The sequence below is a fragment of the Lolium rigidum genome, chromosome 5, assembly GCF_022539505.1.
Source record: "Lolium rigidum isolate FL_2022 chromosome 5, APGP_CSIRO_Lrig_0.1, whole genome shotgun sequence".
NCBI classification, from domain to species: Eukaryota; Viridiplantae; Streptophyta; class Magnoliopsida; order Poales; family Poaceae; genus Lolium; species Lolium rigidum.
Genome location: NC_061512.1, coordinates 65,434,096 through 65,460,816, shown reverse-complemented (window position 1 = coordinate 65,460,816; position 26,721 = coordinate 65,434,096). Strand labels below are relative to the sequence as shown.

Here is a 26,721-nt window from a genome sequence, read left to right as displayed (position 1 = left end):
GGAATATCCTACATAGTTCTATTTTTAAAATTATATAGAACTTGTATGTTCTACAAAAAAAATTAAAGGTTGTTTTAAGTTTGTAACTACCATATGTGTACCAAAATTCTCGATCTAAATGTTTTCTCACGTGTGCAGTTGGTGAGCCAATTTTTCTAAAATATAGGTCTTAGTTTTGAAGTTGACTACGCCAATGTACGTGATGTGTAACATCTTTTGTGCACATAATTGTGTTCTTCTAGCGAATGTTGGGTTTCTTGCCTAGCTTGTGTATGTGAAGTGGTGTAGGCTTCCGGGCCAATCGGCCATTACTTCGTGGAGAGTGAGAGGTGCGTAGTTCACACTTCTTCCATAACCCTTTCTTGCACGTACGGGGAAATCAAATCATTAGGGATTCAAAGCCTTGTAAGAACGGAATATCCAGGCATAAAAACGCAGAGATACCGAAAGAATATACACGATTCCTTCAGGTTATACCTTGCCTCCAGGATTGAGCTTGCTTCTGCTGCTGCCATTTCTCTAAAATAAATTGCAGGCTGATAAATTCAGTGTTGATCTGCTAAAATTACTTCATTGTTAATTAAATTAAGTTATGTTGTGTTATCCTCTCTTATTTCAGCATGGTGGGGTCACACCATTGGAGAGCTTCCATGCATATGCTTCCAGCTTCCTCATATTCTCCCTCGGCAATTGATGATTCCAGCTTTGAGAGCAGCAGCAGGCGGCTGCCAGCATCCTCCTGTCGTGCACTTGGACTGACCAGAATACCCTTTTGCCGATAAATCTATACGAAATAAATTTCAAAGACAGTATACGGTTAAATAGCACGCATCTGGCCAGGGGATCAAATTAAGAAATTTGAGTATGTGAAATGTCATATATAGTTGAGCCATCTAATGTCGAATATACTGTATGTAGTTAACCAGTGGTAGGAAACACCTTATTATTGGTGCAATTTAAAACCAATACGCGCTTTGGGACTAATCATGTGCATGAGTGCATCCTAGCTAGTAGCTAGCAGGGCCAGCTCCATGATAGGGTCTGAATCTAATTAGCATCACGTAGTCATTAAGATAAGAATATGAATGATTGCGACATTATATTAAGACGGATTAGCAATTCGACAAATAGAAGGTACACAAGGTTAGCTAAACCTTATCATTTCTTACCCTAGAAGGCGATAACATCCAACGTTGAGTATGTGCCCTATTATATGGCAATAGGATCTTCCCTTAAGTAGGATTCGTAAAATAATTTTTTAATACAAAACATGTTAATAAATTATGAAATAAAATTACAACGCCAGTCTGTGTCATATATACAACATGAATAAAATTGAAGATTCAAATTGTATTTACAGTTAGAGATCCAAAACAAACAAAAAACTGAGCTATGAATAGTGCAAAGTACTATTCACCCAAATCTAACACTACTCATAGTCAAAATTATGCTTTTTTGTTTCTATAAATGTGTTTTTTAGCTGAATATTTTTTGAGGTATGGATATAGCACACGTGTATGTTAACATTTTTTCCAGATTATTTTCAGTTTCTAAATAAAATTTGTGTGAGTTGATTCTACGATGTCACATTAAGTTAAGAACATTGTAGGTTTTGCTTACCCGCATGAGGCGTCCAGCTTAATTCAACTAGCAATAGTTTGAAAACATAAGGAGCATGAGAAATCTGAACCAGAAGCCCAAAGGAGTTTGGATATAATGTTTAAGCTAATTCTATCTGAGCTCTTAGATTTTTTTTCGATTAAGGGTGCTTCATTACTCAAAAAATTTAAGCATTACACCCAGCCTCTGCATAACTAAGATGCACACAGCCGTTCGAGTATCAAGTCTGAAAACAAATAAATTGTAAAGGCATACAAAAGGAGCCAACTAGACTAAACTTCGTTGGCTTCAATCCGCCTAATATGCAGCCACCCATGTTAGGAAAAATTATCTGAGCTCTTAGATAATTACAATATTGCTATATAATTTTAAATACAAGTATATTTATCATGTCTCGGGTCAGGCTCAAGCTTGACGATTTTAGGTCATGCTTTCGCAAGCATGGTTAGACTAGTGTTTGAACCGGTTGATCTATGGTTTGATACGATATGAATAATCAAACATCCCGCATTTCTTAGCACAAAGTGCGTGTGTATTGTGACTAAATGAAGTAATTCTACAGAGATAAATAATGTATATTTTAGGTAGGATGATTTTAACCTTTTTCTCGGTTCCTTTTGAGCAAAGTGGTCTTATTTTCTTTTTCTACGTGCACATCGAATTTAAGATCATTTTTTTCACAACAGGCCAACTGACTTTTGATATCAACGTTGTAAAGGGTATCTCAAAAGAAAATGGGAAAGGAGATGAGTAGATAGTCCCATATGTCCTTTCAAAAAAAATGATAGTCCCATATGACTTTTGTTTCCTCTTTTTCTTCTCGAGTGTTGTTTAAGTAGTCTAATCAACCCGTTGTTACATTCAGACATTCAGACGTGAAACTTAAAGTTTAAGCTTGGAATCGAACTTGTGACCCAAAAAAGTCCTTAGGCTTCATCAACAATCTGCCGTTGGTGTATCGTTGGTGTGCTTGGACGAAAAGGAAAACAACTGTCCCTCGTCGCAAGGTAGGGCCCGATCGAGCTGAAGCAAAAACCCCCCAGGGGTAAAATCGTCTTTCTGGCCGCATCCTCCCTGCCAATTTAGCCGTTCTCCCCGGCAACCCGCGGCAAGCTGCAAGCTGCAAGCAACGGCCTCCCCAATTCAGCTGCAGCAGTCTCCGACTCCAGTCCCAACGACGACTCGCTTCCCCTCTACAGCTCTCTCCTCTACCCGCGCGCGGGTCCCCGTGCCCCGATGGGGTCGCCGGGGGTGGCGACGGCGGCGGGCACGGCGGTGCTGGTCTACCTGGTGCTGTCGGGGCGGCTTTGCGGGGACGGCGCCGGCGCAGATGGCGGGAGGGGCGCCATGGAGGACGAGGTGATATCCTCCGCGGCGGCGAGGAACCGGAAGAAGGAGGAGGCGCGGTCTCGGCGGCGGGCGAGGCGGGGGCGGCGGTGGCCGGAGCGGGCCCCGCGAGGGTGGGGCGAGGCGGTGGCGGAGGCCGCCAGGACCGTGCGCTTCGCCTACGGGGAGACGCTCGGCAAGTGGTCCCTCGGGGAGCTCGCCTTCGGGATCAACTACTACATGCGGCAGCAGGTGCGCGCGCCGTCCCGATCATCAAAACTGCAGCCCCGTACGTAGCGCTCCCGTCACAAGGAGAAGATATTTCGGTCTCCTTGGTCTTGGTGTTCTTGCCGCCAGATTGCTTTCCTCACTTGTTTATTATTGTTGGTAGTGGGGTGATGCGTACAAGGGAGGGAATTGGTTGCTTCCGTTGAATTTTCTTGGTCAAGATTGTGGCTGTTTCGTTGATCGCCTTTGGTTATGAGGACAATCTTACCTTTTATTAGAAGCTTTTAGAACTTACGTGGGTGCCCATGCTTAGTTTTCAAGATGGATGACTCGGTATGTCTGGGTTGTTGCTATGAGAATCTATATATGGGACTAATCTCTGCTAGTATAAACAAGTAGCTGATCACAAATAATGTCTATTTATTTGTTTGATTTTTTACTTGTTTGTTGTGAAGCATCTAGGAAAGGAGTTAGCACTAAATTCCCTAAAGAAGAATTAGCACTAAATAATCTGATTAACTTTTCATTATTTTTGGTTGCTGGATTCCTACAGATAATACTTTTTTATTTTCACCTTTTCATCCACTTTTTGCATTTCGACATTTAGTAGTGTGTTTTTATTCTGTTTTCATTGGCGGGAAGAAATTTCAAGCGTTCGACATTTAGTAGTGTGTATTTTATTCTTTTCGTTGGCGGGAAGAAATTTCAAGCGTGCAATGTCAGTTTTCATTGCATTTGGACCAGCCTTCCCCTAATTAGGCTCTACGATTTTAATTTGAAGCAATTATTAGGTTTGAAACTGAATACCAAACTTCAGACAAAGATCAGAGTTGCTTAATAAAGAAGAATAAGTTATTTGCTTGCATCCTTTTATTTATCAGCCCTTATATTTATGAAATGCATACTTTATCATGCTTATGACGTCACTTTACTGTATCAGGGTAATCTGCAGCATGAGTATGCTGGGAGTGATTCTGTGCCACTGGGAGGGCCTGGGGCGAGGGAGGAGCTGGTGTCATTACAAAGATATATGAAGCTATGCATGTATTTCTCAAAGAAGCCATACAAAGTGTTTTTAGAGTTTGGTGGCTATGATGAGAGTGATGTTCTTATTAAGAAATCTAAGGCGAGGGTGCGTAAGTATCACGCAATACTCCATTGTTTAAATTATGCCTCTGATTTTATTTGCATACCAAAACATGTTGGAGCCAATAATCTTGCTGTTCCTTTCAGTACAGACTGTAAATCAGGACAGCTTGGTTGAAATTGTGTGCTATCGTGCAGTTTCTGAAGCCTGCTTTCACAGTTGTGCGTGAAAGAAGTTCAAAATGCTTTCTCCTTTTTATTCGGGGGGCTATCAGTGTTAAGGAACGGCTGACAGCAGCAACTGGAGCAGACATTCCATTTCATCATGTTGTGGCTAAAGGTGGTTGTGTGTCCAACCTAGTGTTGGGATATGCGCATTGTGGAATGGCTACATCGGCTCGCTGGATTGCAGGTCAGGCCACTCCTTGCCTCAGTAAAGCAGCCAAGCAATTCCCAGACTACAGAATTATGGTAATTCATTACTGTTTTATTACTCTTCAGATGCTACTTCAGTGTTCTGCAGTACAGAAAATGTAGCACCACGTATTGCAAAAGCACATGCTTGCTCTTGAAAGATTATTGTGGTTAGAGCCTAGTTTTTATTCTCAGGAAATTTCAGGCCAGAAAGAACAGTGATACATTGCCAAACGTTCTATGACAGGTGGAACAGCAACTTATTTCAGCCAAATGTAAAATAATTGATGTACTCATACAGCTAAGCCTGTCTTAATGATTTCCTAAGATTCTCTAGTGCTGAACATGACAGGTAAAAATTAAGCAAGGTTCATACGAAGTATAGTGGAAACAACATTCAAAAATGTAAAACTTACCCTAATGGACATGATAATATGCTTTAGGCATCTACTAAATGTGAGATAAGCAGTTCCTTTATGTCCAAACTGTATCTGTTAAGCAACCCTAGAGCGATTGAATAAATCATTTCAAAATATTTGTGCTTTAAGTTGTATCAAACTGACAGTAAACTATATTTTTTTCTATATGGATCTTCCATGTTGTCTGGCAGTTCCTGGTAATGAAGTTATCGAAATATATTGTGCTTGCTACTTGTACAGCGCAGATGATTTTTTTTATTCTGTTAGCTAACTCACATCACATCATTTGTTGTTAATTTAGATCATTGGCCATTCAATGGGTGCTAGTATCGCGGCGTTGTTGACATGCATTCTACGTGAGAATGATAGGTTATCATCATCTACATGTATCGCATTTGGTCCAGGTATGCTTTATAAGCCAAGGAAATAGTATGTTTACTACTGAAGACCGTATGTCATATTTCAACAAAATTATGTTATTCAAACAACTAACTCAGGATTGAAATATGAGAATTTAACATATGTAAAATACTAATTTATCTTCTTGGTGCTGCAAACTTATGATCTATGTAATTGCAAATACTTTGTTTGAGATATTAATATTTTCTAGTGTTACTGCTCAGCTGCTTGCATGACATGGGACTTGGCTGAGTCGTGTAAAGACTTCATTACGACCATTGTCAATAGAAATGATGTAGTGCCATCCCTTGGCAGAGTTTCGACTGCCAAGCTCCGTACAGAGGTACCTTTCAGTCACCTACATTTATGAGCCCGTATAAAGAATGATGGCCAAATTAAGTAGGAATCATACATGATGACATTCGCATCCCATAGCTGATATGCACTTCTGCGTGTCAAAAAAAAATCCGTCCTGTAAAATGTTTTTTTCTGGTAAAAGATACTACCTACGTTCCAAAATAAGCAAATTTTTCTAGATTCGCATGTATCTACACACTAAATCGTGTCTAGATAAATGCAAATCTAGACAAATCGGTGACCCTTATTTTGGAATGGAGGGAGTATCATATATACTTACCGCTGCAGTCAATGATCTCAGGTTATGGCATCATCTTGGGTGCATGAACTTCGTGAACAGATTCAACAGACTAGATTCTTAGGTTTCGTCAATCGCTCTGTGAGCTTCATGCGAGCTCATGTACCCTTTGTATCTGATCCAAGATCTAAGATTGTAGATGCCAATATGCTTCAGCCTTACACATCTGAGGTATAATAAGTATATCTTGAAAGCACTATTTCTTGAAACAGATGGTTGTTGTTGTTGTTGTTGTTGTTGTTACATAATGCCATATGATTTGCCAGGCTGAGATTAAGCCTTCAGAAGATATCCATTGTGATGTGAAGAAACGCCCTTCGCTAGTTTGCTGGTCATGTGGTTCTGCACAGAAGCAGGCTATTGACCCTGAAAAACATACTCAGGACATGAAAAATGAAACTGATGTTGATGACAGAACTGAAAAAAGCGACACTGAAGCAGCAGCTCAGAAGCTAGCCTCAGTTTCTCTTGGAGCGTCAGACGATGAGGATACTAACAGAGAGGGCAATAAATCACCTCCGATAGGAACTGACAAAGGACAGGCCATGGAATTTCAAGAATCCTTGACCAGCAAGCAGCAGGAACTGCCACCATCAGGACCTTCCGAATATCCCCTCCAGCTATATCCTCCAGGTCGAATACTGCACATGGTTGCATTGCCAGCTGCAGAGCCAAACACAAGTCAGCAAGGTGGACAGGAGGAAGTTGTCACCCTATATGAGACACCTCGACATCTCTACAGCAAGATTCGACTGGGGAAATCCATGGTAAGGGAACATTACATGCCCAAGTATATCAAGACAATGGAGCTGTTGATTGAGAAGCTTGCAGGGGAGGACGTCGACGGTGACCAGCTGGAGTTGTTGTAGCATTGACTGGTGTACAGAATAATTGTTGTACAGATCGTGGAAACAAAAGTTAGTGTTTCAGTTTGCTAGTACCTTAGATTTGATATATTTTTATGGTTTGCCATAGCAATAAAGAAGTTGTACAATCTCTAGTTGACTCTGTTCTGTTTTTCTGTTCTCATTTCCCTTTGACAATCATCACAGCATCAGCTCAAAGAGCATAAGCTTGGTGATGGTTTCAGTAATTCAGCAGTGTTGTTGTTCTTAGCTGTGCATATTAATCTCCAAGTGAGGTTGGCTAACCCATTATACTTGTATAAAATAGACCAACTGTTTGAAAAGAAGCATTTAATACTGAAGTCCTAAGGTTATATCAGATCCTTAAACCATGAGATCCATATTGTTCATCATCTGTGCGCAATTTTATATTGTTTACTTTCTTTAGCTGGGTTCAGTGATCAGTGTATATTTATTTATCATATGTACAGTTTGGTTGAACAGCCAAAAGAATCATCCATCACCTGATATGCAAACTCAATTCGAAATTAATAAAATAAAAAATTTACAGATATTTTTTATGTATTTTATGTTCTTGTAAATTTTCATTAATAAAATGCATTTGTGCCTTCTGAGAAAAAACAAAATTCAAAGCACAACACTCTTCCTTGAAATTTTACAAGTACACAATGAACTCGGAAATTACATGTCTAGCTTTTACATTTAGGAAATGTGGTTTTTGTACAGAAAAGAGCATGTGCCATCGGGATGCAATTTTGTGTTGGATGTATGAGCAAATTCACATGTTTAATCAATAAAAACAGTAGATAAAACATTACCATAACAATTAGAATATAAACTAATCATTTCATCTAGATAGAAGTATGAAAAGGACAAGTCTAAACAGATTGATAATAGTAGAAATTGAAAAGCTTTTATAGAGAGAAAAGCGTTTTCCCATCTTTTTAACCTGAAATGAAGGGGTACACTCGGGAAAGAGATCTAGCGGAGACGCGTGTCTCTGTGGGATTGGAGCGACATCTTTTATAGACATAGAGGCGAACTTAACGGTCAAGCTAGAAGTCGAAACGGAATCAAGGAGGCGAAGCGAAGGACCAAAGCCGATAAGCCAGTCGTTTGTATTCGCCGTGCATGGCGTGGTGGGCAGCGGAAGAGCAGGAGCATGCGCGTAGGTGTCCTCTTCTCATGCTCATACAAGTGATAGAAGAGCATTCTTGTAAGAAGGTCTAGTTTGGGGAATTCATTTTAGATCTCGGGATACTTGGAGCCCTTTTTTCTGAAAATTCAAATATGGCACATCAAAGTTTCAAAAAAAATCTGAAAACCAACCAAAAAGTGTCTTTGACACATAGGCACCAGTGCTCCCTCCAATTTCAGATTTTTGAAAATTTTAAAACCTCACACTTTTGTGTCTTTAAAAATTACTAGATGACCGGTTGCGCTATCGCGCAAATGGCAGACATAGTACATGAGAGAAATGCCTAAATCAATGCAAACCAAAGACTATTAGTAATATGCTAATGAACAATAATATATAGGATGACGCCCTGGCGCAAAGACCAAACCCGGGCCTGAATTGAAGCCATGTCCTATCAGTAAATGAGTACATCATGATAATCAGCAAGAAATAAAACGCAAATGATGGTTCGGTTGCACACCAAGATGATCAGAAAATCACCAATAGCAATACATTGTCATACAACACAAACACAGATGATAGAATCAAAAGGTCACACAATAGTAAATAGCCCATATTGCAATAATATGTTTAGTCCTACTCTGATGGTGTTAAGGTAGATAGCTCATATATCTAGGAGCTATAAAATACATATAAATAAGGCAAAGGGGTTAAATAGAAATTTAGGATTTGGGCATTCTAACTCCAAACCGTCCAGATCTCCCGTAAGTTAGCCCAGTCCCCTGCTCTCTCGCCACTGTCAGGCTGCTACCAAATTAGAGCACAGCAGCAGGTCCATGGCCTATGGCTTTGCTCGGAGAAGATGGACCGCCAAAACTGCACAAAAAAAAGTAGAACTACACATTGTTGGTTTTCAACATCTCTATATAGAGAAGCTTAGCCAAAGGATAACACAGTAATATTATTTCCTACTCCCTATGACATTTTTTCCAAAAATCTGTAAGGTTGAGGGGTTAATATTAGTGGACCAAAATATGACGGTCTTTTTGCAAACGCCTAAGTAAACAATATCTCTCTGCGTAAACAAGGAAAACACATTTTCGTGAAGACAAACAAACTGAGCTGGTGGTTTACATATAATACTATTATTTCTTAAGTTACATTTCTTGTAAGCGCAGAACCAAATCGAATAACAGCCAACACTATAACAGTAAAAAAGACAACTCTTTTTTTGCATATAATAGTAAAATATATCCATGGCTTTGCAGCGTCTTTGGAGCAAAGTGCTGAATAGCTGTGATATCCATGGCGTCCAGAATTAAATCACACCCAAACTTTATCCGCAAACATAGAAATAAAATGCAGGCTAAAGGAAGTTGATCAATGAAGGAAGCTGGCGAACTACTTGGCAGAGTACCTCTTGTACCTTGTCCTCTCCTTGGAGTTGAAGTCAACACCGTAGAGGTCGTAGCCCATTTGTAGCTGAACAGGTACTTGATCATGTCAAGCAACGACCGCACGAAGTAGACCTGTACGTTTGACCCGATCCTGATCACCCATAAATAGAGAGGATATTGGTGAGTAAACTGTTGTATCGATTTGTTTTAGATGTCATCTTGCCCTGTACTGAGATGAATGGATAGAGTACGTACCTTCTAGAATTGAGGGTCACCGCGATGTAGTCCTGTAGGTATTGCAACTTTAACTCAACGTAAGTGTTCGCCATGCTGGCAGCTCCCGATAGCATGAACAACTAAGGCTCAAGTGCACACCACAAATCGCCTCAAGTGCACACCACAGATCTTGACACAACTTGCCTAGCTTACGCAATTCAACAAACGAGCACAAGAAAAACGCCACCATTGGCATGCACATGCACAAGATGATGAATGGTAAAATTCCATATAGGCATAACCAGTGAGTGATGCTCTGAAACAGTTGCATTGCAAAATAAGACAGCGACCAGGTTTCTGTTAAATAAATTGGAAAAATAAAAGAAAGCCAACATTGAAACATTTTCCGTACTGTTGCACTTCTTGATTAATATATTACGGAGGTTTTCCCTACCTAAATTGCTTGCTCTATCGCGCACTGATCCTATTGGACTGACAAAAAAACAAACTGAGAGGCCAGATAAAAATGGAAGCAATCACCTAGCAAACACCAATGGCATATTACAGGAGGACCTGAATTTCAGCAAGCACCAATGGCTATAGTACAATCACGAATTGGACAGAAGCAGGAGGTGGTTAGTAATATCTTTCTTCTTCTTATCACAAGTTACTTAAGTTTCACCACCATTGGACAGAAGCAGTTTTAAACCCAAAAAAAATGTTTAAGGGATAGAGAGAGGAGACGGTGGGTGTGGTACTGCCAATGTTCAAGTAAATGATCACCTCCCTCCTCCAGATCACCTTGGTATGATTCTTAAGTTGCAAAAATCATCAACAAATCATCATCAGAAGCAACAGTTTTAACGAGCTGAATAACGTGATCGATCAAATCAAATGACCAGAAAACTAAAAAAATAGATAATACATGAGTGAGAGCTGGCTCCAATCTCCCTGCAAGTCCAAGCATAAGAAATGACCATCACAGAGCACGGAAGATAACAAATTACCTGAAGGGAAGTAGAACAGACGTAGGGGATTGTGATGTAGATAAGGAGCCATACCACACCGACTGTGACCGTAGCCGAGGGTTCCCTCCTCTGCCCGCTGGCCTGCAACACATGCTTTCTGTCACCGAGCCATTGCGCATCCCCACGCCGGACAAAGAGCCGATGTCCATGGATCTCATGGAGTCACGCAGACCACGCCCCGCCATCTCACATGTGGCCCGATCTGTGGACAGAGAGAGAAAGTGAGAGGGACTTGAGAAAGGAAGATGCATTGAGAGGAAGAGGAGGGCCTTACTCGTGGAGGAGTCCGCCAGTGCCAAAACCACCGTCTGAGCCGGTGAGTCTGCTCCTCCCTCATCTGTGACATCCCATAGATATATGTAAGTAAATTTCAGGATCAAATCATGGATTAGCAAACCTCAAGCCATCATATATGATAAATAAGAATTAAAGATCAAACACCACAAAGAAGTTATTGCTACAGAAAGCAGACTACTCCTACGTGAATTTCTCTCATCAGGTTATACGGGCTGCCCACTCATTCTCATGAAGAAAAGAATCTATAAAAGAAAGCATCCTTGTCAAAGCAAGCAAAACATAAAAGGAACACAATAAAGGCACTCACATGGATTTTCTTTAGGATTATTATATGCAGAAGAAAGTCAATTAAACAATACTCACTTCAAAAAGTAACGTCCAGAAGCATATCAACCAAGTAATACATGGAAAAAGATGGCCAAAGCTGGTATACCTAGGGAAAGAGATGGCGAGTTTGTCTGGCAAGGGAGCTGCTGCCATAAGCACGCCAAGGCCCAACCATCTCCTCATTGTGCATCATTGGCATCCTACACGAATGAAACATCACATAAATCAAGGCCGATTTCAACACCAAACTCGTTACCTACAACAGCTCACTTGGGTACAAAAACCTGAGATTTGATAGTGCCATACTGTAAGCATTCAAAATTCAGAGCAATAGTGACATACTGTAATCTTTCGAACACTCATCGTGACAGAGAAACATTCAAATGACCTCTGGATAGTAACCATAGATTTTAATTTATTAGCATTAGCATGCGAAAACTAATATAAACTGGGAGTATTTGACATCCTTGAACAAACACACATGCGGCACCTATGAATGGTGAAGCAGATTTAGTGCAAGCATGATTCAAGCAGTAGACTGTTTGACCATAATGCAATTTCTAAGTATCACCCATCTCTACACTAACCGTGTAAAGCTGTGTGTAAATTAAGGTTCACATAATTAGCAGTGATATATATCCAGTTTTTATTGAGAGGGTTTCATGCCCATGGATAAAGATGATTTCCCGGCTCTGAATTGAGATGAAATATTCAAATTGGTGTATTTTAGATGCCTCGACCAGTTAAATCTACATGAAAGCAAAAGAATAAAGGGAATCAGTTCTCAGGTTGCCTAATCATTGTACTACACAAAGTTTTGCGAACTAAAATATTTAAATGACTATTGTTACAACCTTACTTGTTAATATTGGTAAATGGAAAAAAAACGCTGGAGCATAGGCAATTCCTGTAAATGTGAAAGGCATTCTTTATCTTTTTCATGGACTTCCATGACATAACCGGGTTTTCTTTTATCGATATCAACAAGCACTTCCAATTATATCTACATGATCTCAGACATGGGAGTACCTCTTGCTTACCATGGGAAAATTAGTTGGTAACCCGTATAACAGATATCACCTGAACAACGTAATTATCTGCATAAAGATAAACATAGGCAAAAAAGGCATGAGCATTTGCATTAATAGAATGGACCAGATAGGTAGGCTTAGCTTTATATTGACGCACATGTGCTTTAAAATTTGAAATACTAATGTTGATACAACTGTGTTGTTGCAAACACTACTCCAATAGATATGAATACTTTTATACTGATGCACCCATAACTAACTGTGAAGTACTGATGGCATTCAACATTGGTGGTAGTGCGATTGTCCTCATGTAAACACAAACAAACCAAAAAGCTGCCCCCTCAACAACCTTTTTCCTCATTGGTCTCTCGCGTCCTTGTTTCTGGGGCTGCTATTGTCTCTGAAATACATCTAAAACGCAGTAGTAGACTCTCGAGAAATGATATGAAGGCAACCTGTCAACACACATAAATACAATGTATGTGATCAGGCCCGGGGAAAGGCCGGAGTTTCATTAGCAAGAGATCCTAGAGTAACTTGAATGTCAATCTGCATATTGATCCTAGAAGAAAGAATAACCAATCCTTCTTAAGTATTTAATAGGAAAATAAAATTATTGATCCATATATCGCAGTTATCAATTCATACAAACTGATAGCCAAGAATATACAAAAATATCCATATATCGCAGTTATCGATCCTTCTCAAGTATTTAATAGACAGAAATAGCCAAGCACAAAATGATGTTTGTTTAACTTGGTGAGCTCCTCACAAATTCATACAAAAATATGAAACAATAACAAATGAGGGCGGTGGGATAGGGAAAGGAGAGTTCACCTACTCGAGAAGCATTTATGGCAAGAGTCTCAGCCACACCAAGTTGCTGAGATAGGCACAACGACTTGTACCGCTCCTGAAAAAACATCAGAGGTCAAGGCTGGCAAGACTCTTTCCGGCCTCTTAAAACAACAGTACAAAGGAATCAACAACCTGAAAGTAGAAACACTCACTGAGCCGCATGTACTGATCTACATGCCCTCAAACCTCCTTCATCTGCCGAGCTTGATACCTCACCCATAATCATCCATTTTTTCTCAGAACATATTGAACATCGATGGAGAAAGAAAATTACTTCGTGGAGACCTCCTAGTTACTTTCTGATGATATTTTGTGGTTGATACAATTTTTGATTGCCAAATCTTGCTTCATATATAACCTATCAATAGCAAAAAAGCAACACCATTATCAAAAAAACAAGATCATCAAATATTTAGTATAAGAACATGAACCGCAAAACAAAAGTTTATGTACATTTAAGAGGTGGTAAGACATGGTTTACAATTGTAATCATCCAAGTATCTACTAAAAGTCCAAAACAAAACAAGTATTAGTTATTACGAATATAACCGCCCATGCAATTGAGACCACACAAGTTAAGCTATGTGACAAGGTTAATATAGACTATGCAACGACATTCTTCATCTCCTTGAATCATCACATATATGAACTAATAAAGGGGCTACAGAAAAAACTGAGGAAGATATTCTAATGTATAGATTGTTACCTGATAGCACATTCATTGGCTGCTAGCCTGCTACAACTGCAGGTGGTGAGATTTCTAATAAAGAGCTCAACGGTTTGATAACTCTCACTTTGGGCTGCTTCAGATAACATTTAAGTGATGATATCATTAGGATCTCTGTTCCAATTATCCTAAACACGCTGCTCCTTAATCTTCCTCTTCTCAACTTGCACTGGGAAGAGAAGCAACGTCATGGCCTCCATTGGAGGCATTGCTGTTGTCCTCATCTAACCTACAGACCATGTGGAATTATATCCATAAAAAACATACATCAGATCCATGTATTAAACTTGAATCCAGATAGACACACATCTAGTAGTAGCCCACAATGGCAACAACACACAACACACATCTAGCAGAACACAGATCCATGTCCTTCATCTTGCAGAAGCACACACACATCAGTAAGTATCCCACAACGGCAACAACACCAGCACACTACCATATACAATCGACAAGAGATACAGAGAGGAAGCAAGAGCTCACTTGTGTGACGGAGACGAGAACGCGCTGAGAATGAGGGGCATAGGCGAGTGCGTGTCCCCATGGCTAGTGGACGAGCTGCACGGGCGCGGCGAGCTCCCGCGGCTTGTCGCCCTTCTTTGCACCGCCAACCGCCGCGGGGAGATGAAAGGAAGCCACCAGCGGAACTCCACTGGCGCCGCCGGCGCCCTCCTCCGGGCCCCGCTCCTGCAACGCCTCCTCTCGTCCACCACGGCGGCCGTCCCGTCCGGCGCCGTTTGCTCGCCCTTCTCCCGTCGCTGCTTCCCCACTGCGCCTCCTCCCTCCTCCATGACGCCTGAGGCTGCCGTCGTCCACCAACAGCGGCTGCCGTCGCCCCCGTGCGGTCGTTGTCCGCTGCATCAAACCGTGGCGCCTCCTCCTGCCGTGCGCGTGTCGCGGTGGCTTCGATTTGGAGAGCTGGAGGAGGGGCGCAGTGGGGAGAGGAATTGAGAGGCGGCTGATTGGCGGCGGGGAGAGGAGACGAGGATTGGGGGAGGTCACCACGGGGCACGGGCTGATCTAGGGTTTTCACCCACCCCACGCGCACAGGAAAACGAGCGGAGAAAGGCGATGTGAACGAGCGGCCTCGCTGCCTCTGCTGGCCGTCCCTACACACGCTAGGTCCCATTCGTCATTGACCTAATCAGACAAGCAAAACATGAAAAAAAAAAGTTACTGCATCCGACGGCTGTGGTGAAAAGTGGGATGGTTGCAACGTGATTGGACGACCCAGATTCGTTTGCCCCTTTCAGATGGCCTGGTTGAGAGGGTAGTGTTTCAACATTTATAGGAGAAATGGTGTTAAATATATAGATAGATATGTACAGTATGGGTGTATGCAAAAACGTCCCGTTAAAAAATATGTTGTATTTTTGGAAATATAAAAAAACAAATTTGTGACAGTAAATGGCAGTACAATAGTATTAAAATAGTATGTCTTTTTGTCAGAAATTTGTTTATTTTTTATTTTTCAAAATTCAAAGATTTTTTACCGGGACCTTTTTGCGTCGACTCCTCCTGTACATATCTACATATTGAATGCTATAATTTTTAGAGAAACAGAAGTGTGAGATTTTAAAAAAAAAAACTGAAAGTGGAGGGGGCACTAGTGCCCATGTGCACCAAATTCCTATCCAAAACCAACTTGCAAAATCTTAACTCGTCATGGCTACACAAAATTTATAAAAAAATTGATAGACTGTGGGGTGTCTAAAATTTTGCACTTCACTAGTACTTAAGTTGGTAGCTTTTTTCCCTTTTAGACAAGAATATAAGGTAATCTAAGTTGTGATTTAAATAAGTGAGCTTATTTCGCTAGGGGAATGGATGTACAACATAGCCTTCTAATGTAAATTCTCGCAAACGCGAATTTGGATTCATATTAGTTTCAGAGAAAAAAATCCTCACGGGTCTCCTCTACCTCTTTTTTTTTTTTGGAAAGAGGTAGCCATTTTGTGCATCGCTGTCTGCACTTAGTAAAGAGCAACTACAGTTTAGCCAAGAGTATGTAATTGTAGTTTAGAAGAGTGTGTAATTGTAGTTAAGATAAGAGTGAAATTTTAAGAAAATCTCATTCGACCAAAAACATAGACAGATGCAAATCTATTTCCTAGTGCTCTTTAAAATAGGAAAAGTGGAAAATAAATATGCTGTTTGAGTTTGACTGTACACCCATTACACCGACGAAGGTGGCCCACCGGGACCCAGCCCCGTTAGCCACTTGCCCGATTCGCACCCGACCCGCCTGAGCGCCTGCTTTCGTCTCCACCAAACTCAACTCCCCAACCAGGCCACCACTCCCCCTCACCTCCGAATCTCGCGACTCCCCCGCCCGCCTCGCCCCTGCCTCCGGCGACCTCTCCGGCGGCGGAGCGCTCGCCGCGCCGCATGGCGCATTAGTACCATCCCAGAACCTATCTCCTCGCCCCTGGCCATGGCGAACTACCTGGCGCAGTTCCAGACCATCAAGTCCTCCTGCGACCGCATCGTCATCGCCGGTATGCCGCCTCCTCTCTAAACCACACACCTAACCCCTCGGATCTCATCCCTGCCATGAACTGCCCGCTTTCTCAACTCCCAATATAGCGTGATCTGCGCCGCGCGGCCCGCGTGATCTCGCTCGTGTTGCGCCCGATCGGCGGCTATTGGAGGTGAAATGGCGGTAGTTCTCGAGACTAGAGCTGAAATGGTGGTCTCGGGCTTGCTGTGGGAATCTTGCTTAGCGAGATTCATGGTGCTATGACTTATGAGGGTCTCAAGGTAGCGTTTAGCTTCCTGCTGGTCGCTGTCTCAATGTCAAGTAAAATTCCTAGTGCTTAAGCTAATTGGGAATCAGTGTTGGTCTCCAACTCCCAATTTGGCCGCACAGCCTTGGTTCGCATGGAAACCGCATAATGCATCAGCATATCGGCGCAAACTCTCTTAGTATGAAAATCGTCTCAGATTGCACGCACCTGTGTAGTGTTGGACAGGCAGATGCCCATTGAGCATAGCCTGGAGGAGTACAATGAAAGTTGACTTACAGAACCACTTTAATTCATCACTGCGAATGCTGACAAAATGTGACTTCAAGTTCGTGTATTCTTTCGTTGTATAAAATTCTCTCATACAAAAATTTATCTTCTGCAACAGTTGAGGATGTCAGTGACTTGTGGCTCAACGTCAAAGAGAGTTTTCAGCAACGCTTGCCTGTCAAGAAAGCCTGCCTCAATAACAAGGCGAGGAACCCTGTTTTAGTGGAAAACCTACCAGCTGAATTTATACAGACTACTGACTCAAGGCTGCGGAGTCGATTTCCACAAGAACAATACTTGTTTTGGTTCCGTGAGCCATATGCTACGGTTGTTCTTGTTACTTGCGAGGTATCCTTCTCCACATTCCCATATCATGCTGCTCTTTTATGATTCTCTTTTTAAGTAACATTGCTTCTCATATGTATAAAATGTACAGGATCTTGACGAGTTCAAAACCATTCTTAAGCCTCGCCTCAAGTTAATTGTGCAAAATGATGAGAGAGAATGGTTCATTGTATTTGTGTCCAAGGCCCATCCTAGCAACGAGCAAGCAAATAAGATGGCAAAGAAAGTATATGCCAGGCTTGAGGCTGATTTCAACACTAAAAAGCGAGAAAGGTATTTTTTTGCCACGTCATTGTAGTAGAGTTGGTAACACAAATATCTATGTGCTGAGTATTTGTATGTATCAGTTGTTTGAATGCAACATGCTGCCGTCACCTGTCATCTTGCACTGATTTTGTTTTGTATGAGGATGTTTTCACTTTTGAATATTCGAGGAACTACTTTTGGGATTTTTTGGTTTAAATGTTACTACAAATAATACCGTGTTATATACAAATACTAACATACCCAGTTATGATATAGATGCTGCAAATTTGATCTTCATGGACCTGATGCTGATTTCTGGGATGATTTCGACTCAAAAATGGTGGACTGCATAAGGAATACATTGGATAGAAGGGTTCAGTTTTATGAAGAAGAAAACCGCAGGTTAAGTGAGCAAAGATTCACTCCAATATGGAACTTCTGTAACTTCTTTATTCTGAAGGTATAGCAATACAGCCATTTGTGAAGCATGCCAATTATTGTTACTTATTTCATTCTTGGTGGCATTGTATTTATTGTTTACCTATATGTTTCTTGAATATTATTTACCTTAATGTTTGTGTGGATTTCTTGAGCTTACACCTTTTATTTGTTCAGGAAAGTATGGCATTTATGTTTGAAGTGACTAATCTTCATGAAGATTCACTCCGTGAATATGATGAGCTTGAACTATGCTACTCAGAATCAGGTTTTTCTCAAACTTTTTTCTGGCACTTATGTTGCATTGACTTTTGAGCTTTATCTCTAATTAAATTTGCATAATCAAAGTTTCACTGTAAGCTGAGTACAAGAGTGATGCACTTCTGGTGAACTTACAGTAACTCCATAAGGTGTCGGTAATTGCTTTGTAGGTTGTAGGGATGGAACACCCTTAGCCAAAGCTGACGGTGGTGGTTAGCCGCTGCTGCTGGCAGTACATAAATATGACAAGAGAGTTAGAGGGGTAGGGAAAAGAGTTTGGGGAAGATGAATTTTTCTTATTGCTTGAGACATAAAATGTACTACCTCTGTCCATAAATAGATGCCAAAAGTTTATCTAAATTTGAATGTATCTAGTCACGATTTAGTGTATAGATACATCCGAATTTTAATAAATTTTTGGCATCTATTTATAGACGGGGGGAGTACAAAACATCTAGAACTCAGCAGACATCCAGACAAGAAAAATAACGTGAGAGGGCCATGGAAGAGATTAGGCTCAATTCCAGTTAGAAGAGCTCAAGCAGTCCTTATCTAACACAAACTGTATTTTCCATTATGATTTGTGTTGTAGCAGTCTGCCGTGGTAGAGTCTGACTCTCACCTGTAGTGCTGCAGCACCCATCCTTGGCACATTTAAATCTAGTTGTGTCCACCCAGCTGGTTCTTCTTATGCGCCTGTGATTCCTTCACCTTTGTCGTTTTCCCGATAATGTTGAATCCGATATGAACCCACAGCATATCATGTTTGTATAGGCTAACATTAACTTATGTTTTCGGAATTGCAGTGCAGATTCCTCATTTGGACCATAAACTAGAATTATATCATTTTGTTCATGAATGCAGTAAATCTCCCAGGGAAACCTCGAGAATTTGGAGGATTGGATACTGGTGATGATCAGGCTGCTCTGCTAAATCCAGGGTTCAAAGCGTTGACCCAAATTGTTCAGGATGACGTGTTCAGGGAATTTGAGTTTAGGCAATACATATTTGCTTGCCAGTCTAAGGTATGTGCATAATGGATTCTTTGATTGTTGAAGGAGTCAAGTAGCTCATGTAATAATGTACTACTACTACTACTGCTTAGTGTTTATGTAAGTATGGAAGCACCTCCCTTTATTACTTTCTTTTTAGCAACTTACAATTATATAGTGTTTACAATTAGAAGAAGAGACTGAAAGAATTAATTTTTTAAATTTAGTAAAGCATGAAAGAACTGACACATAGTTAATTAATTAATTAGGATATGAGTATGCTCTTGTTGTCCTCAAATGGGTCGCTTATACAAAATTACACTCCTGGTGTTTTTATTTATGATAATTTTATTATTTCTGTATATTCTTATTAATGATTTTGGGGCAACTGACAATTACATGTTGCCGTCATCACTCATTTCACAGTTATTATTTAAACTGTCTCGACCGGTTGAGGTTGCTGCAAGAGGATATGCTTTTGTTGTCAACTTTTCCAAGACGCTAGCCTGGCATGAAGTATGTAATTGTGGTTTCTATATTTTCTTCCTCTGTAAATATTATTAATATTTTATAAAGACTACCTTTACAAAGTACCTCGTGTTTATTTATCCTGATTTTTTCTCTCTTCCCTTCAGAATGTTCTTCCATTTTGCTTCCGTGAAGTATGGGTGATAACAGCATGTTTGGGTTTAATAAACTCTACGAGTTCACAGTATGATGGTGGAGCTGTTGCTATTGACTCGGAGAAGGAGTTCTACCGTCTCCAGGGCGACCTTTATTCTCTCTGTCGTGTTAAGGCAAGCTTTAATAATCCTGATATCCCATGTTTGTCTGCAATAATTTGTCTTTGGGTTCTGCATTTACCATTTTTCCTTTCTGCAATTGAGGAACTTCAATCACAAATTCGTATTATCAGGTTACTTATTTTTGTGCTTTAAAGACTGCTGTCTTGTCTTGCCTTGTGCAGCCTATTAATGGGGACCAACTTGGTAGTGTCGACACGTGCGATACTTGTAGCATGAAGTGCACACACAGTTACTGTTCACATAATAGACAAGGATTGGTTCGATTTGCCTTGTAAGATTATATTTAGTTGTTAGGACAATCTGTTACCTTAATATTAGACGTACATTTCTTAAGATAGAAGCCATCCCATCTATACAAGATGACATTGTACCTTTTTCGGAGGCAAGCACTTAAGAGATATATCAATTTAGTCCTAGTACGTCTTCCTTACCCCTATGAAGTGATTGACATAGCATGTTAACAGCATGGTCAGGCTGCTCGGGTAAAGGGCAATCTAAGTCAAGTCCATTTCACGTCTTGGTACATATGGTGCCATTTTGTGGTTTATTTTCAAATGCTGATAATCTTAGGAGATTTATTGAACCGTGTGCTTACTTTCTCACTGTTGCTATAAGACAACCTGAATCACCAGTTGCTGTGAGCAATCAACATGAACCATTTTTGTTCCTTTCATAGGTGATCATATTGTGGTTTATTTTTAACTGTTGGGACTTCGGACTTATGAGTTGTCTAAAAGTACTGTCCTTATTTTTGCACACTTGGTATCACTTACAATTAAACCATCTTTATTTGGTCAATTATCTCTTTACTGATGGGCAACCCTATTCTTAATGTTCCACTATGAAGTTCAAATGGACACTAGAGAATGAATTGTTGTTTCGTGGTTTATTAGCTTCTTGTGCAATCAAGTTCAACGGTGGCATCGACTTTTTTTTGCTTATTTTTTGCATTATATTTGCTAAATTTGTTCAAATCATGCAAAATTCGGTGCTTATATATTACTCTTGATGGATATGGCAGTTTATGAGGCTTGCTTATTTAATTGGCTATGGGGTTGAGATAGAAAAGAGTCCAGTCAACAGGTATAAGATCAATGTCACTATTTATCTTTTGAATTCACCATCCCATCCAGTTTTGCTTCAAACTGACTTGTTTAACGCATCTGCAGTGCATCTTTAAGCATGCTATCTTGGCCCAAGCCAGCTACTTGGCCTTCAATCCCACCTGATTCATCGGCAGAGATAATGACAAAGGAGAAGGCAAGCATTTTCAGCTTTGTGTAATGCCTTCCTATTAGGTGTCATCTGCATTCTTTTGGATCTTTTGCATCAAAACTCCAGTTTGCTCTAGTGGTTTAATTAGGCCATATCCAATTCCATACGAAATGACAACATGTTAAAAATCAGTCACTAAATCTAGCTGCACCTTCCTCCAATTCTGTATGCTCAAAAGGCATATCATTATGCATGAAGTGGCATGAGATGAAGCATGGGATATGGAAAGGGACAGTGCTATTCCATGTTAGTGATCAGTACCATTTTCAGTTTTTTGTTCGAAGGAATATCTGTGAGCATGCAACTTTTCATACACGGAAACTTTCAGATTCATCAAAGTAAAAAATCATGCATTTGGTGGTGGTGTATAATGAAAGGAAAAAACGAGAGATGCCAAATTTAGGAGTTGGAAAACGAGAATTGCTGTATGCAGGGTCAAAAAAGAATTGCTGTATGGCCTTTTGTCTGTCTTGGACAAATGGAAATGCTTGTACTGTTTAGCTGCTTATTGCATATTTAATGCAAACTGTGGCTTGAAGTTGTGAAATATTTTCCTTATGCAGACAATACTTCAAGCAAAACCAAGAGAAAAGCTCTTTGACATTCAGAGGAAACCATTGCCATTAGAACCTTCTTTTCTGCTGCGTGAGGCTAATAGGCGTAGAGCTTTTCTTTCGGTTGGAAATATTTCTGAATTATATGATTCAGTTGATGGGTAAGGGCAATTATTTCTCTCTTTTAATGATGCGTTTATATTTGGACTGTTAACTTCAGCATAATCTTTAGATTGTCTATTTATAATTTTATATACGTGTGTATATTTTTTCCTGGGCAGTTCAGGTGCAGATGCACATTCAAAACTTTCTCCCAACAAATCTTCTTCTAACCTGATGACAAGAACGATGTCCGGACCAGCAACCTCTGAGACTTCTTTACCAGTTGATAGGCCCATGAGGCTGTCAGAAATTCATGTTGCAGCTGAGTATGCATTGAAACAGACGATATCTGATCCTGATTTTATGACATCACTTTCGTCACCAGAAGAATTTGAGGTATTATATTTATTCGGCTACACATTATGATAGATTCTTTCTTACCACTGCTGTTTTTTCCTCAATTTGTATTTTAATTAGTTGGTCGAACTAATTAACTTTAGGGATGCTAAGTCAATACCATGTTTTTACAGAAATTTGCCTAAGTAATAGATAAAAATAAACTGCAGCAGTAATTGTTTTTGTGTTACCAGAATAGATATATGGAGCTCACTAAAGGTGCTGCTGACAATTATCACCGCTCTTGGTGGAAAAGGCATGGAGTTGTGCTTGATGGAGAGATTGCAGCTATATATTTTAAGCATGGAAATTATGACCTGGCTGCAAAATCCTATGAGAAAGTTTGTGCTCTCTACTCTGCAGAAGGCTGGGAAGAGCTATTGGCAGACGTTCTTCCTGATCTTGCAGAATGCCAGAAGATTCTTAATGACGAAGCTGGTTATCTTGCTTCCTGTGTAAAGTTACTTTCTCTAGAGAGTAGCTTGTTTTCGTCTAAAGAGCGGCAAGCTTTCCAGTCAGAGGTTGTTCGGCTTGCTCACAGTGAAATGACACATCCCGTGCCCCTTGATGTTTCATCACTAATTACATTCGCTGGAACTCCTGCTCCGCCACTAGAACTATGTGATGGAGATCCTGGTACACTATCTGTAGCAGTTTGGAGTGGCTTCCCACATGACATCACACTCGAATCTCTCAGTCTAAGATTATCAGCTTCCTCTAGTGCAGATGAAGGTCTTAAGGTACAGTTAATTTGCTATCACATTACGGATTGCTTTCTTTCATTGGGATGTAGCTTTGTTATTTGTTGTCTGAATTCTGATACACTAGTATGTTTCCAGTTCAATTCAGTTTCATCATTGTAAGACAACTTTGAGAAGTAATAATACGGAATATATGGACAACAGCTTGGGATAATTGCATCTGTTCTTTGCAATCACCTAATGGATTAATGCTGCCATGTTATGCAGGCGATAAAGAGTGCAGGCGCACGTGTTCTTGTGCCAGGTAGAAATATTATCACCTTCGACATTCCTCCTCAAAAGCCTGGTTCCTACGTGTTGGGTGCTCTCACTGGGCAGATTGGCAAGCTATCATTCAGATCGCATGGATTTGCTCAAGACGGTCCAGTGGACACTGATGAATTCATGAGCTTTGAGAAGCCAACAAGACCTGTTTTGAAGGTAATGCATTAAAACAGGCTCGAGTATTGTGACTAAGTTAGTCCTGGTGAACCATGTCAACTGACCATCAGTCAGCTAGCAATATTTTCAAAATCAAATAGGAGACCTAATAACAGGATATATACCTTGGTACTTGGTGACACACTGGGCTTGTCTTACTTTTGTGTGTGTGTGCTCATTGTAGGTGAGAAAACCAAGGGCTCTGGTTGATATTACTCCTGCTGTGTCCTCTGCGTTACTTATGAATGAACTCCAGTGGATCGGGTTGATTGTCAAGCCTATAGACTATTCTTTGAAAGGTGGAATATTGCATATAGATGCTGGTGCTGAACTGAAAATTGAGGAGTCACAGATGATTGAGATAGAAAGTTACAGAAGCGAGGGCGGGCATGCTTGTCCTACTGATGCTTCTGGTGCAACATCAACCTCCACTGATACTGGAAGGGTTGAGAAGGTCCCAATCGAAAATGGGAAGATAAAACTGCCAGATTGGGCTAGTGATGTGACTACCCTTGTTTGGTTTCCTGTTCGTGCTATAGACGATACCATTGCGAAGGGAACATCTCCAGGTTCGTGTGAAATAGGTCAAACACAGGGTATGGTAGTATGTTTCAGCCAGTTGATTGAGGTTTTTATTAGTTTTGTATTTGTTCAGCATCCCCTCAGAAACATAGCATAGTAGATGGAATGAGAATGATTGCTCTCAAGCTTGAATTTGGAGCTTTCCATAATCAAGTATTTGAAAGGTATTACCCTCGAGTATTTGTGTTCTCACCTCGTTATTTATATATGCCAACTAATAAGTTTACTATTGTGATTACTTTACAGGACCATTGCAGTACATTTCACTAATCCGTTCCATGTGAGCACGCGTGTTGTTGACAAGTGCAACGATGGAACCCTACTTCTGCAGGTACAGTCCTCATGTTTACACAATTCTTAGCTAATACCATGTCAAAAAAATGCTGGCAACACTAATGATATATCTGCGTAAATGTATGTATTAGTTTTAAATAAATTCTCTTGGAGTCTTAAATCCCAATTTATGTTATTTGTTTCATTTCCAGGTGATATTACATTCTGAAGTGAAGGCTACTCTGCATGTAAAGGATGTATCATTAGACCTACAAGCTGGATTTGAGCACTTAGGCAAGGATGGACGGCCGACGTCAAGCTTGTTCCCTCTGGTTATTGCTCCTTCTTCCAGAGCTGGAATCTTATTTGTAATACGTTTAAGTGGCACAAAAGGTACGTCTTTTCTAGAAGTCCACTTTCATCTTTTTATTAAAGCAGAAAACAATGAAACTATGATTCTCCTAATGTTGATATAGTAGTATTAGTGACCACAATGACCATCTAAGAAAGTACAATGTAAACTCCATTTCCATACAAGCTATAATTCTTAAACATGAATCATCCAGTTAAACTTTCACATTTTCAGACCTGGATGAGCTGGAAAAGGCTGACAGCATGTTGAATATTAAGTACGGGATATCTGGTGACAGAACAACTGGAGCACACTCTCCAGTTCCTGTTAAACCTGATGATTCTGAAGAGCTTCTTCTATTCAAGATTTCACTCAAACTGAAGCGCCCTGTTCTGGATCCATGTCTGGCAGTTGGATTCCTTCCATTTTCTACGGACTACCTGAGGGTTGGTCAATTAGTCAACATGAAATGGAGGGTTGAAAGGCTGAAGGACCTGGAGGAGGCATCTCTGTCTGGCGTAAGTCTGCAGAACATTCTTGTTATTTCTTGCATCCCATTCCATGCTACGATCCAAATTGAACATCTTCTTTGGAACTAAACTTGTATTTTATTTGGCAGGATGGAATACTTTATCAGGTCGATGCTAATCCACAAAACTGGATGGTTGCTGGGAGGAAATGCGGTCACATTTCATTCTCAGAAGCACAAGGTTAGAATCCAGACACATATTTGGTTCAGTCCACTTGTCATCCATCTTTGTCAAACCCCAGTACACAATCATCGTGTGCACCATTATCACAGAAAGCATTCATTTTACCTGCAGGGTCAAGGATTGAGATCGCCGTGACATGCGTCCCGCTGGTGTCTGGGTACGTGCACCCGCCACAGCTAGGGTTGCCCGACGTAGGCGATGCCAACATCAGCTGTAATCCAGCAGGCCCCCACCTGGTGTGCGTCCTCCCTCCCACCCTTAGCACCTCGTACTGTATACCAGCCTGATTTACGATCTGTCTCTCCGTTATTACATTAGCTACTTAGAGACCACCATTTTCCCCAAGATGAGATACAAGGTACTCTGTTTTTTGCCTGGAGATTCCTTGTTTACATGTACAATGGTTGAATTATCGGTGTACATTGACTGGATGAAAATCTAAGTTCTCGTGTCGTGTCGCTTATCGTGTGTATTTGTTGGGTATTGTGTGCGAGTGTGGCTGGTGGTGTCCTCGAGTTAGGAGTATACACATTGCCTTGCTGTTTTTTTATTTTATTTTTTGAAACAAGGCAAAAGATTTGCCATTTTCATTAGTAGAGAAGGGGTATTGCATTTGCTGTTGGGTACCCTTGTTATGTAATTGAAAGTAATGCGCCAATTTTAAGGCAAAATCCGCATGTGGCGTTTGTTGGATTCGTTGGCTCCCTTTGGCCTGACGTTGTAACCGTATGCTTTCTTAATTGAAAAGTCACTTGTCCTATTCAGTTTTTTCAAGATTATGGGTCAGTTTAGTTACTCATAGGTTTTCGCTGCATCTGGGAAACTTGGCTCTGTAGGAGGTCATGCGACATAAAAGTCACGTTGTGCAAATATATTGGATGCTGACAAGTCGCTCTGAGCTAGGCCCCGTCGTTTTTGTGTTTTCGGCATTCGTTTGGTTACGAGTAGTTTTCCGTATACGGTTACCATGTACGTTTCATGGTGAGCTTACCAAAGCGATCAAAACGCATACAAGGGGTTTGACAAAAAAAACATTTCAGACCGGGCTAATATATAGCACATAATCAGCAACATAAACATAGTTACATAGTTCTTGCAGTGGATTAGAGTGTTGCACCAATGAACAACTGCTTGTGATGCACAAGTTCATCAAATGAGG

The 26,721-nt window shown here is 40.6% G+C and overlaps 2 protein-coding genes across 2 annotated transcripts; both read left to right on the top strand.

Annotated features, from left to right (window-relative positions):
• The first annotated feature begins 2,856 nt into the window (after nt 1–2,856).
• On the top strand, nt 2,857–7,092 carry LOC124654398. Its single transcript, XM_047193404.1, has 7 exons — nt 2,857–3,198; nt 4,115–4,306; nt 4,459–4,731; nt 5,395–5,497; nt 5,717–5,835; nt 6,151–6,318; nt 6,414–7,092. The coding sequence occupies exons 1-7, from the start codon at nt 2,857–2,859 to the stop codon at nt 7,014–7,016; spliced, it is 1,800 nt and encodes a 599-aa protein (XP_047049360.1). The 3' UTR covers nt 7,017–7,092.
• A 9,273-nt stretch (nt 7,093–16,365) lies between these two features.
• LOC124651129 (trafficking protein particle complex II-specific subunit 130 homolog) lies at nt 16,366–26,184 on the top strand. The gene is made up of 21 exons (XM_047190267.1): nt 16,366–16,530; nt 17,165–17,394; nt 17,483–17,664; nt 17,914–18,097; nt 18,253–18,343; nt 19,201–19,361; nt 19,755–19,844; nt 19,964–20,125; nt 21,156–21,217; nt 21,304–21,394; nt 21,973–22,124; nt 22,245–22,461; nt 22,656–23,201; nt 23,430–23,642; nt 23,827–24,211; nt 24,298–24,388; nt 24,471–24,555; nt 24,710–24,890; nt 25,084–25,367; nt 25,469–25,559; nt 25,674–26,184. The coding sequence occupies exons 1-21, from the start codon at nt 16,467–16,469 to the stop codon at nt 25,847–25,849; spliced, it is 3,738 nt and encodes a 1,245-aa protein (XP_047046223.1). The 5' UTR covers nt 16,366–16,466; the 3' UTR covers nt 25,850–26,184.
• The last annotated feature ends 537 nt before the right edge of the window (nt 26,185–26,721 follow it).

What these genes read in the sequence shown, in the direction of transcription:
- LOC124654398 (XM_047193404.1), top strand. Translation starts at nt 2,857, where the DNA reads ATGGGGTCGCCGGGGGTGGCGACGGCGGCGGGCACGGCGGTGCTGGTC. An exon ending in TTAAGAAATCTAAGGCGAGG is followed by an intron (nt 4,307 to 4,458) that starts GTGCGTAAGTAT and finishes GCTATCGTGCAG; the next exon opens with TTTCTGAAGCCTGCTTTCAC. An exon ending in TCCCAGACTACAGAATTATG is followed by an intron (nt 4,732 to 5,394) that starts GTAATTCATTAC and finishes TTGTTAATTTAG; the next exon opens with ATCATTGGCCATTCAATGGG.
- LOC124651129 (XM_047190267.1), top strand. Translation starts at nt 16,467, where the DNA reads ATGGCGAACTACCTGGCGCAGTTCCAGACCATCAAGTCCTCCTGCGAC. An exon ending in AACACTAAAAAGCGAGAAAG is followed by an intron (nt 17,665 to 17,913) that starts GTATTTTTTTGC and finishes GTTATGATATAG; the next exon opens with ATGCTGCAAATTTGATCTTC. An exon ending in ATGGAACCCTACTTCTGCAG is followed by an intron (nt 24,556 to 24,709) that starts GTACAGTCCTCA and finishes TTTCATTTCCAG; the next exon opens with GTGATATTACATTCTGAAGT.